This window comes from Nelumbo nucifera, chromosome 6, assembly GCF_055504915.1.
Source record: "Nelumbo nucifera cultivar China Antique chromosome 6, China Antique-T2T, whole genome shotgun sequence".
Classification (NCBI taxonomy): domain Eukaryota; kingdom Viridiplantae; phylum Streptophyta; class Magnoliopsida; order Proteales; family Nelumbonaceae; genus Nelumbo; species Nelumbo nucifera.
Window position 1 is genome coordinate 26,796,561 of NC_142654.1, and position 12,064 is coordinate 26,808,624.

Here is a 12,064-nt window from a genome sequence, read left to right on the forward strand (position 1 = left end):
CTTCGTTAGCTTGGCATTCTAGCCAATAGGCTTTGGTGGTGATTTTATTAACTTTGCTTGGCGGCCTATAGGTAGTATCGCCTTAGGTTGACAATGTTCCATGCTCGGGGTACTTGTTTTCCCTCTAGGGTTTCGAGCTCGTATGCCCCCCCGAGTGCTTTCTTTACTCTGTAGGGTCCCTCCCAATTTGGTCCGAGTTTTCCTACGCCGGGTTCGGGTAACATGACCTTACGGAGAACCAGGTCGCCGACGTGGAAGTTCCTCTTCTTTACTCGCGCGTTATAGTACCGAGCTACCTTTTGCTGATGGCCGCAGTTCGGATGTGCGCGAGGTCTCTCACCTCGTCTAGTAGGTCGTGGTTGGTGCGTTACTCGTCTTCATTTGTCTGCTCGTCGTATGCTTCTAGTCGCAGCGTAGGTACTTTGATTTCCGCCGGGATTACCGCCTCGGTGTCGTAGGTGAGGTTAAAGGGGGTCTCTCCTGTGGCGGTTTTTTCCGTGGTTCGGTGTGCCCATAGAACACTTGGTAGCTCATCCGCCCACAACCCTTTAGCTCGGTCTAGTCGTGCTTTCAGTCCGCGGAGGATGGCTCTGTTCATTACTTCTGTTTTGCCATTTGCCTGCGAGTGTGCAACCTACGTGAAGTTCTGACTAATTCCCATACTTTGGCACCATTCTTGGAACTTGATATCCTCGAACTGTTTGCCGTTGTCGGAGATCAATACCCGAGGTAGCCCGAAGCGACATACTATGTTCTTCCAAAATAAGTTTTGTATGTTTCGGGCTGTAACTGTTGCTAGAGGTTCAGCTTCTATCCACTTTGTGAAGTAATCTACTGCCACCACTAGGAATTTTCTCCCACCTGTCACTGGTGGGAATGGCCCCAGAAGGTCGATGCCCCATTGGGCGAAAGGCCATGGACTGGTGAGGTACTTGAGGTCGGCAACAGACTGATGGTGGATATTAGCATGCTTCTGAGACTTGTCGCATTTTCTGACGAGCTCGACGGCCTCTGTCTTCATCGTTGGCCAGTAGTATCCCTGTCAAAGTGCCTTTTGAGCGACGGCTCTGCCCCCCAGGTGTCCGCCGCACAAGCCTTCATGAGTGTCGCGGAGTACGAGCTCGGCTTCGGCAGGGCGCAAGCAGCGCAGGTAGGGGAAAGTGTAGGATCGTCGGTACAACCGTTCGCCTATTATGACGTATTTGGTTGCCTAGCGCTGCACCCTCTTGGATGCATTGCGATCCGCAGGGAGGGTTCCATCTAGCGGGAAGCTCGCAAGTGGGTTGATCCGGCTCGGCTCTGCTTCAGAGACGGGAGCGACCTCTTCTGCCCCACCGAGAATGCTGGGCCGAGGTAGGTCTTCTACGTACACGGTTCTCATGGCGTTGTGGCTCGTGCTGGCTAGTCGGGACAGGGCGTCGGCCTTAGTGTTCTCTGACCTCGGGATTTGCTTGTTGAATGTTACTGGAAGTTAAGCAGGGCCTCCTTTACTTTTGCCAAGTATGCAATCATAGTGAGCTCGCGTGCTTTGTACTCTCCAGTAACTTGGTTGATCATGAGCTGGGAATCGCTGCAGATAACTATGTGCTTTGCTCCGACCTTCTGCGCTAGGTTCAGCCCGGCTATCAGTGCCTCATACTCCACCTCGTTGTTGGAAGTCGTGAACTCAAAGGGTAGTGCGTATTCCATCTTTGTTCCGCTCGGGCCGCGTAGCACTATTCCAGCCCCGCTGCCCTGCTGGTTCGAGGAGCCATCTACATGAAGGATCCAGGGCTCCTCATCCCAGTGTGCGTTTGGTCTAACCAGGAGAGATGCTACACTGGCTGCTACTTCACGGGGTTCAGACACTATCGGCTCGGGAGCTCCGAGCTCGCCCGTGCTGGGGATCTCGGGCTCGACCGGCTCAGGGGCTTCGAGGCTAAACGTGCAATCGGCGATAAAATCTGCCAAAGCTTGGGCCTTAATAGCAGTTCTTGGCTTGTACTGGAGGTCGTACTCATTGAGTTCGATGGCCCATTTCGTCAGTCGACCGGAAACCTCGGGTTTGAGTAAAACTTGTCTCAGATGTTTATCGGTCAAGATGATGACAGTGTGAGCTTGGAAGTACGGGCGGAGTTTACGAGCTGCTATCACCAGTGCGTACGCTAGCTTTTCTATCTGCGGGTACCTTATCTCTGCTCCCTGCAAAATTTTACTAACATAGTATATGGGTCGGTGGACCCGGTCTGTTTCTTTTATTAGTACCGAACTGACCACCTCGTCGCTTGCCGAGAGGTACAGTTCTAAGACCTCGCCCACCTTGAGCCGGGCTAAGGTTGGCACACTAGCGAGGTAACCTTTTAGCTCGTCAAACGCGAGCTAACAGTCTTGGGTCCACTCGAACCCTTTGCCATTGATTGCTTTGAAGAAAGGTAGGCAGCAGTCTGCTGATTTGGACATGAAGCGGTTCAGAGCGGCTATGCGGCCGTTTAGCCTCTGAACTTCTTTTACTTTCTGAGGTGGTCTCATATCTAGGATGGCATTTATCTTGTCCGGGTTGGCCTCAATACCGCACCGATTGACAATGTAGCCTAGGAATTTGCCCGAGGTGACGCCAAAGACACATTTGTTCGGGTTCAATTTCATGCTGAACTGACGCAGGATTTGGAAGACAGAATCTAAGTATTGTATTAATTCTTGTGAAAACTGTGTCTTGACGACCATGTCGTCTACATAACACTCTATCTTCGTGCCAATCAGGGGCCGAAATAGCCTATTTACAAGTCTTTGAAAGGTCACCCCAGCATTTTTTAATCCGAAGGGCATGACCTTGTAACAGTACAGGCCGAACTCGGTTATGAAGCTGGTTTTTCCTCATCGGACTGGTCCATCCTGATTTGGTTGTAGCCTGAGTAGGCGTCCAGGAAGCATAGCAAATCATGTCCCGAGGTCGCGTCCACTAGGCGGTCAATTCTGAGGAGGGGGAAGCAATCTTTCGGGCAAGCTCGGTTCAGGTCGGTGTAGTCGACGAACATGCGCCACTTGCCGTTCGCCTTTTTTACCAGCACAGGGTTGGCCACCCATCTCGGGTAATGGACTTCCCTTATGAAGTCTGTTGCGATGAGCTTCTCGACCTCCTCGTCGACCGCCCTCCAGCGTTCTGGGGCTAAGTTGCGTTTCTTCTATCTAACGGGTCTGACTACAAGGTCAGTGTTAAGTTTGTGAGTTATAAGGCCAGGGTTAATACCGAGCATATCGGCCGCGGACCACGCAAAAATATCTAAATTTTGAAGTAAAAAACTCACCAGTTCGGTTCCTAGGGGCTCCTCGACGGAAGCACCGATCTAGAGTGTGCGAGCTGGGTCCGTAGCCGAAGTCGGGAATGCGACTGTTTCCTCTGTGGGCGAAGCTCGTTCCTCGCCTTGCTCCGCAGGCCGCTCCAGTTCGAGGTCGTCGGCTGCTTTGGTTTTTCCCTTCAGGGCGGCAACATAACACTTGCGGGACTCGAGCTGGTCACCCCGCGCTACCCCCACCCCGAAGTCCGTAGGGAACTTCATGGCCAAATAGTAGGTGGAGACCACCGCCCGTAGGATATGCGTGATAGGCCGCCCTATTATGGCATTGTATGGGGAGGGGGTCGCGACCAGCAGGAAATCATGGTTGAGTCTGACCGCACAAGGCCATGTGCCAACTTCCACAGGTACTGTTATTTTTCCAAGGGGCCTGACTTCCTCTCCGCTGAAACCCACCAGGGGAGTGTTCGCGGGTTTTAGTTCGCTCCTCTGTAACTGTAGCTGGTCAAATGCTGATTTAAAGAGGATGTCTACCGAGCTGCCCAAATCTACGAGTACGCGTCTGACCTCGAAGTCGTTGATCCTTAGTTTAATGACAAGCGCGTCATCGTGGGGGTAGCGGACCCCCCGCGCGGCCTCCGTGAAGAAGATTGGTTCTTCGGTCTTTGGTCTCTTTGGGGGGTTCCATTTCTCGAGGGCCGCTTCGCGAACTGAAGTCCGGGCTGCTGCCGAGGTACACCCTGCTACCACCGAACCTCCCACAATTACATGGATGGTTCCCCGAACTGGCCTCTCCTCCGGAGGTTGTCGCTGCAACGGTTTGGCAGTTCTACTGCTAGATTCGGGGGCATCCTTTTCGTGCTCCCCTTGCCGACCTGCCTTATTGTTATTATTGTTGTGTTGCACAAAGTTTCTCAAGTATCCGCGACGGATGAGCCCCTCTATCTCGTCCCGGAGATTATTACACTGCTCGGTACTATGACCATGGTCTCTATGGAAACTACAATACAAATTCTTATTTCTTTTGTTCGGATTTCCCTTTAGGCGAGGTGGCCCCTTCACGTATGGGGCATCCTTGATCGTCATTAAGATCTCGGTCTGCCTTGTGTTCAACGGCGTGTAATCCGTCCGAACTGCTAGGGGAGCTCGGAACGACTGGTTCGGCTTCGGCTCTCGGGCCAGGTTTTTCCTGTCGACTGGGTTGGAGGGCTCGCCTTCCCTCTTTTTTTTCTAGTTCCCGCCCTCGGTTCGTTGGTTGATTTCTTCCTCTATCCTCATGAACTTGTCCGCGAGCTTGAGGGATTCGGCCACGGTTGCGGGCTGGTTAGCTACCATGTGCCATTTGAATTCTTTGTGCGTTACCCCTCTTTTTGCCGCCGCGAACTGCACCGCGGGGTCCAACCGCGGTATCTGCAAGCATGCTTCATTGAATCGCTTGATGTAGCCCCGTATGGATTCTCCTTCCCTTTGGACTACTCCGAAGATACTTTCCTCTATTCTGGGGCATCATTTGCTGGTGACAAAGTGTGCGGTGAAGACCTGCACGAACTGAGCCCAACACTTTATCGACCCGGGGGCCAGGTTCCTGTACCAAGTGCGGGCTACCCCCCTGAAGGTGGTGGTGAAGGCCATGCACATGCACGATTCGTTGGCCCTAGCGAGGTGCATTTGGGACTAGAAAGCGTCAACGTGGTCGTTGGTGGGAGCTTGAAATCTCTAGGCAAGGGGACCGCCAGGAGTTCTGATGCGAGGGGGGAAGGAACTATGAGAATCGGGGCAACTCCTACCTCGTCCGAGCTCGTTTCTTCTTTGCCTCTGAGCTCTGACAGGACTCGGGTGGCGGTTCGGCGACTTCATCGGCGCCTTCGTTGTTGAGTGGGCCTTGTACTGGCGCTGTTGGCCTCCGTGTTGTCGAGCTCGATGGGCCCGGAATGCTGGTAGTCTGCTGCTGCCAGAGCGCCGAATCAGTTTTCCGTGAGTGGGAACTCGGGCTTGGAGCGCCGAGGTGCCGATCTTGCGGGCGAGGTTCCCGACCCGCCTGCGAGCTGCGTGGCGGGGATGATTTTTTTCTCTCTTCGGCCTGGGGACGAGGCCTGGCTGTTATGGGGGTTCTGGGCCCTGGAGGCCTTTCCTTGGTGAGGCGTCCATCGTGCGGGGAGGCCTTGACCGGCCTCAGAGCGGGGTGGCAAGGTGGAAGTAGTGGTTGGTTCAGTGGCAGTTGGGGGAACTACTATTGATAGTGATACTGGGAGATGTTGTGCAGCACTTGGTGCTGGTGAAGCTGGTGTTGCTCGAACAGTTGCATTTGGGCTTGCATTGCCCGCATGCACTGCATCAGGTCGTCCAACCGGTTTTGGCTGGCTACCAGGGGGACGGCAGTCGGTTCAGTAAAGGTTGTCTCAATAGGGGGAGGAAAGGGGATGCTTGTGGCAGGAAGGCTTACGGGCGCCACTGCTTGTGGCGCATTCAAGCTGGGGATTCCATCCACCGAAAGGGGGATGGTGAACTATCCAACGCACACCACGGGAACTTGAAGTTGTTCCCCGGTGGTGTTTGTCTCTGTGCCACGTCCGGCGTTGCTGAAAGAGGCCATGAGTGTTGGGTTTTTTGAAGAAGAAAAGGGGGTATGAGAGTTTGGAGGGAGGCTTTTTTGAAGCTTTCCCACAGACGGCGCCAATTGATGATGTGCAATCCGACCGGTCTTAGCTATCAACGACCTTGCCTCTGAACTGAGTTGCAGAGAACCTAAAACGGAGGAGATGAGGAAGCTCCGGGGGGAACCCGGTGTAAAGGCTCCGAAGCTTAAGTTAGAATCCTTCAAAGGCAAGGTAAAACCAGATAGCGCAAAGTTTGCATACCTCCTCTTTGGGGGTGGAGAGCCTTTTATAACCACCTCGCGCACTCACTCCTAGACTCCTGCCAGGTCGGGAATGAGTATTTCCGTGCTTCTGCCAATTCGGGCGTCATAGCCTCTGCTGGGGCAGAACCGTCACTGCTCTTTTTGTTAGAGCCGTCTTTGTAACTGGAGGTAGCGGTTGACAGGTGACGGTGGCAAGTGGCCTTTTGAAATGCGGCCATCAGGCATCGGATCCCAAGTCAATCAGGTGCGCCGCCCCTAGATACGGACTCCTTCGGTGTTAGGTACGGTGTGGTTCATCCAGTTCAATGCTCCGGAAGCGAAGTGCCCGGAGCGGTGCGTGAGGCGAAGTCTTGAGTTCGGATAAGGGGGGGCCCGAACTGTCATAGGACGGGCCTATTCGGGTCTCTGCTTTGTGCGACTCCGGGCCAAAGGGAGAGTCCAGGCTCCTCGTAGGGAGTTCGAGCACTAAATAGGGAGTTCGGACACCTTGCTGGGAGTTCGGGCTCCTTGCAGGGAGTTCGAGCTCTAAGTAGGGAGTTCGGGCACTTTGTAGGGAGTTTGGACCGCTGGTCTCTTCCCTTTGGTGTTTGTTCCTTCGGTAAGTGCCGAGCTACTTGTTTTTTGCCACGTGGCGGGATTTGCGAGGTCGGGCCAAATCTTCCTTCATCACTCTGCGTCACATGGGGGCGTGTGGTTTTGGATAGAGGTGTAATACGGGCCGTGTAATAACTTGAGGGTCGGCCCGGCACAGCCCACGACCCAAGCTTGTGCGAGCCTGTATCGTGCCATGCCGTGGGCCGGGTCGGCCTGGCATAACTCATGGCGCAAGCTTGTGCGAACCTGTGTCGTGCCATGCCATGGGCTAGGCAGGCCCGTGGGCCAAGCTTTGGGTTAGGCCAGGTCAAAGCTATTTATTTAAAAAAAATTTGAAAAGGCTTAAAATTTTAATTTTATATGAATTTTGATGTATATAATTACTTATACATGCAATAATTAAATATATTAGTATATTAAAATTGAAAATAATTATTTATTTTATTAATATATTATATACTATACTATTATATTATTATAATTTATATAATAGATAATATATTATATAATATATATAAATAATATATATGGGTCGTGCTTAGCAGTGCCGACCCGGCCCGCAAACCTAAAACCCGAGGCCTAGCACGCCCATTCGATCATGTCGGGTCGGTCCAAATTCGTGCTAGGTCGCAAACAATACGGCCCAATTTATACCTCTAATTTTGGATATTATTTAAAATTAAATCAAACATGTGAAATCACGTATAAACTGTCTATGACAGAATTAATAAAGGAAGTTGTGCGACAATTGTCAAAAATAATAGAGATACTTTAAGACAATATTAAAATAATAAGGATATAGCTAACCAATTTTCTAAACCTTAAGGTTAATTTAAGAAATTTGCTAAAAATAAAATCATCAAAATGTTGAGTTCTCTTTTTTTTTATTTCTAACGCCTGAAATGTGATTAAATTTATTCAGTCATTTTGTTGGCGTCCATAAGAAAGTTTGGATGGTAATATCTAGAAGTCATTGAATGAGAATTAAAGTAGGCTAACAGACCCACAAGAGGTGCATTAATATATGTGGTGGGCTCTGATTGCCTGAATAGCGTCCTAGAATCAGCGTATGTATCATCTACTGCTGGGCCTCCAACGACAGCTCCTACCAACACATTAGGATTTGGGTTACTGGTTAATATGTAGGGAGTCCCATCCTTGCAGCCCATGTGCTTTGGGTGCTTGTCAACCGACGGAAGCGAAGAACCTCGATGATGAATCCTCTGTGGAAATTTATTCCCGTATCCAACCATGTAAGACATGTTCAGAGGATTGTGGCCCAGTATGTAATCCACCTGACAAACCCAATTCCGGCCCAATTGTTAATTCATAGTCGCTTGGCCCAATAGAAAAATAGCAATCAATTGGCCCATTAATCAATTAAATTACCTGGCTTTTGGCGAATGCTATGAGCCTGTTTGGATCGGCCACAACTTGTTCTCCACAGTGAACGACATTGTTGCTGGCACTCAAGTGCTGAGCGTAGACAAGGAGGAGGAATGATATGGCGGTTACGCATTGCATGTTGGTTGCTTCTGCTTTGTATAGAAGCCCACCTGCATCAGCAATTTATTTTCTCTATTGAGTATTACTGTATTAGTTGTTGTAATGGCTATCTCCGAAGGAAATTTGGATTCAGTCCTCACAAACTGTGCTCACACCGTGTTCATAGGCTTTTACAGATGTGCATTGGGAACATTTTTCATAAATAAAAATGTATATATAAATAAATAAACAGATGTTTCAAATGTAAGACTGTAAGTGTTGCGAGAACGGTGTGAGAACAAATTTTGTGAAGACTGAATAAGGGGTGTTCATTCGGTCGATTTGGTATTTAATCAATATTTCAGTTAAGCCATTTCTATAAATCAAACTGAATCAGGCTTTAAAATCGAATCAAACTGAACTGAATTCAAATTAGTTCGATTCATTTCAGTTTTAAATCAATTAATTCAGTATATTAAAATATAAATGTATATTATATTTATGCAGAAAAAATGGATGTTATATATATTTATAATAATATTTGTTATTAAAACATATCAACATTTATAACTAAAATGCATATTATATATTAATATAAAATATTATTGTTTATAATTAAAATATAAGTATATATATTCTTTCGGTTCAATTCAGTTGAATTTTTTTACTGGATCTATTTGGGTTTTCGGTTTGATGACGAAATTTGAACACCCTACAGTCGACGAACCTGGCGAGTACCGGACGTTTTTCGTTGGCGATTCGGGAAGTACCGAGCAAATAAATTTGTCAGCATTCGCATGTAACATTGGGATACCAGATGGATTAGACCTCGACGGCGATACCTACAATATCAAGAAATTACAGTGAGAGATCAAAAGAGAGAGTTTGAATGAATAGCTATATTCAGTACGTAGTTCATAGATGTGAATGATTAAAAGCGGTCGGGTGGAGTTGGACTTACATCAGCCATGAGAACATTGATGCCAGCATGCTTGCTGTCCCAGCCAAATTCAGTAGGGGCATAGTAGATGGATTCCAATTTATCTATGTTGTTCGCTAAGTAGTCCCAGTATTCCTGATTCCCAGAAGCCTTGTATAGCCATGCAGCTGCCCAGACCAATTCATCCTACAATTCACCCCACCCCCAATAGAAAATCATATCAGAGGATGGAAGCCCTGAAAAACTTTGAGGATTAAAGAGTAAATGAAAGGATTGAATCTCATTATTATACACAACCCTTCTGTACAAAAACATGATGAATATAAATAAAGAACACAAGAAACTGCTGCTGATAAAGATATAACAATTAATGGAGAGCAACACAACGAACAGGAAGATGGAAGAAACGAAAACAGATGAAAAAGTCGATAGTTCATACCATGTAACCACTGAAATCGCAATAAAATGGGCACGCCCCTCCACCTATGCTATCATTATACGATCCCCGGTACGTATCTGCAAAACGGAAAACCTAATACACACACACACATATATATATATATTCATCATTAGTTGAAGAAGAAGAAGAAATGAAATGTGATTCAAGTTCCTGAGTAGGTTCACCTCTTTGGCCCTCTGAAGAAGAGATTTTGAATAGGAAGGATCAGAGGATGCAAAGACCATGGAAGAAGCTGCAAGTGCAGCAGCTGTCTCTGCTGCTACCTCCGAACCAGGGTGGTCTTTAGTAACAAAATAAACAGTTCGAAGTGTGTCCATGTCCTCAGGCCTCTCCCAGCAATCATGGTCCCCGTAAGGGTTCCCCACTTGAGCATAGACCACGTCCGGGGTGCTTGTCGATTTGAGGAAGTAGTCCGTTGCCCAGCGAATTGCCTCCTGAGCATGTTGAAGTTGTGAGCCCATGGATTGACCGAACGCCACCACGCTCCATGCCAACATTGTCGTCGAGAATGCCATGGGGAAATTAAATTTCACGTTGTCCCCAGCATCGTAGTAACCTCCCACCAGGTCCACCTGAAATCATCTTTTGTGATCAGTTGACAAGATCTACAAGCTTCAAATTAAGTTTAAACGCTGCCTCAGAAGACAAATATTAGTCTGTGTCTCTGTTCTGTGTCAATAAGACAATAACACAGACACAGAGTCCCGGAGTCTTCCCTCAATTCAATGATCAAAAAGGAGAAAGAAACTCACTTTCATGTAGTGGCCGTCCTGTAAGGCGGAGTCTTTCCTCCATGTCATCCGCTGTGAAGCCGGTAACTTTCCTGACCTCTGGCCCTCAAAGAACAATATACTCTTGGCCAATGCATCTGCATAGCTATGCTGTCCTTTTGAAGCCACCGTCAGCGTCATCTCGTTTGAAACAGATAAGAACAGTACAAGGGAGAAGGAAATCAACCAACCCATCTCGCTCGCTCGCTCGCTCTCAATGAAAGGCGAAAGTTCAGGGGTTCTTACTTATAAAGAGAAGAGAACCTTACTTGGATATTCTGGTAAAATGGTCTTCTTCAAGACTCCAACTAAATTTAGTTATTGACGTTTAATGAAGCAAGCTAACAGTAACAGAATAATTAGATCAGGCCAAGCATCCAGGCTTGCCCGTATTAATTAATAAAATTCTAGTTTTTGAAAATTAAAATTTTAATTTAAATTATTTTTATTACCAAAATTAAAGAAAATATATATAAATAAATTTATGTATCAATATATTATACCATATATACATATATCCATGCCAAATATTTATCTACATATATAGTATACGGTATAACATATAGTACAAGATATATATATATATATACCATATATATAAAAACAATAATATTCAGTGAAATATTATACTATATATATAAGATATTATAAATTACCAAAAACAAGATAATATATCTTATATATATGTTACAAATAATAGATATATATATATATGGTAAATATAGATACATTCCAAGGTATGAATTTCTCTCTTGCTTCTACGAGTTTCTGTCTCGCACATGTGAGGTTTAATTTGTTTTTTTTTCTCGTTTTATTGTTGTTATCTTCCAAATCTGATCGGACTATGCTAGAGAAGGTTTTGGTTGTGTATAGTCCGATCTGTTTTGGGAAAGACGCTGTCTTCCCCTGATGTTCATCCACCAATGCTTCTGAACCTGTCCTCCATGGCATGCCTAAGATGATGCAGTATATGGGCACCGCTCTTCCCAGTCTCAACACTGGTACAGTTAACAATGATGAACGTCCTGGTGATGTTATGGCTGGTAACAGGATATCCAACAACCTTAGGGATGTATCTCTTTTTGGCGATGCTCAGGGTGATTCGTTTCTTAAAGCAGTCGATTGGGGCGGGAGTAGTGGTGTTTCTTGTGCTATTAATGAGGATTTGGTGGTGACGAAGAAGAGTATTGCTGCCCAACGATTCTGTGCCGCCAGAGCAGAGGATGGTGGTTCTTTTTCCGGTATTGTTCTCTCCGGCCCTCCAGTTTCCGGCGACTATGGTTCATCATCTACTTCTGGCGTTAACTCACACCTTGGCTTTGATTCTCACCTGGGCTGGGCGCGATGTGGGCGTTTTGAAGTGGGATTTTGTACTTGACGACGATTTACAGGGTGGTATAGGTACGTATACGGTATATCTAATTCCGGGGTTTCTTCAATGGCCGGCAGCATTTGTCTAAATGTTTTTTGATATCCTACGGTGATGGTGATAAATTTAGGCGAGAAGGTGGGCTGAATTTTCGGCAATACTTTTGCTGGTTTTGCTGGACGTGGAAGACTTAATTAATAGGGAAATTGTCCAAAACCCGCAATCAGTTTTTCCGAATTCTCATAAACCCATCACAACTCTTAAAGCATCAAAAATTCACCATATCAGTGAATTTTATTTTTTAAAACTCACCA

The 12,064-nt window shown here is 47.1% G+C and overlaps 1 protein-coding gene across 1 annotated transcript; it reads right to left on the bottom strand.

Annotated features, from left to right (window-relative positions):
* Positions 1-7,597: 7,597 nt before the first annotated feature.
* Positions 7,598-11,722, bottom strand: LOC104598715 (endoglucanase 8-like). The gene is made up of 7 exons (XM_088890122.1): positions 10,364-11,722; positions 9,776-10,183; positions 9,591-9,683; positions 9,173-9,337; positions 8,939-9,053; positions 8,116-8,282; positions 7,598-8,021 (listed from the first exon to the last, which is right to left on the bottom strand). The coding sequence occupies exons 1-7, from the start codon at positions 10,574-10,576 to the stop codon at positions 7,641-7,643; spliced, it is 1,542 nt and encodes a 513-aa protein (XP_088746248.1). The 5' UTR covers positions 10,577-11,722; the 3' UTR covers positions 7,598-7,640.
* Between the last annotated feature and the right edge of the window lie 342 nt (positions 11,723-12,064).

Bases quoted from the DNA above. Each gene is read 5' to 3' on its own strand.
- LOC104598715 (XM_088890122.1), bottom strand. From the start codon at position 10,576: ATGGGTTGGTTGATTTCCTTCTCCCTTGTACTGTTCTTATCTGTTTCA. The intron at 9,684-9,775 runs GTGAACCTACTC...TGTGTGTATTAG, and splicing joins TTCTTCAGAGGGCCAAAGAG to GTTTTCCGTTTTGCAGATAC. The intron at 8,022-8,115 runs GTAATTTAATTG...TGGGTTTGTCAG, and splicing joins TAGCATTCGCCAAAAGCCAG to GTGGATTACATACTGGGCCA.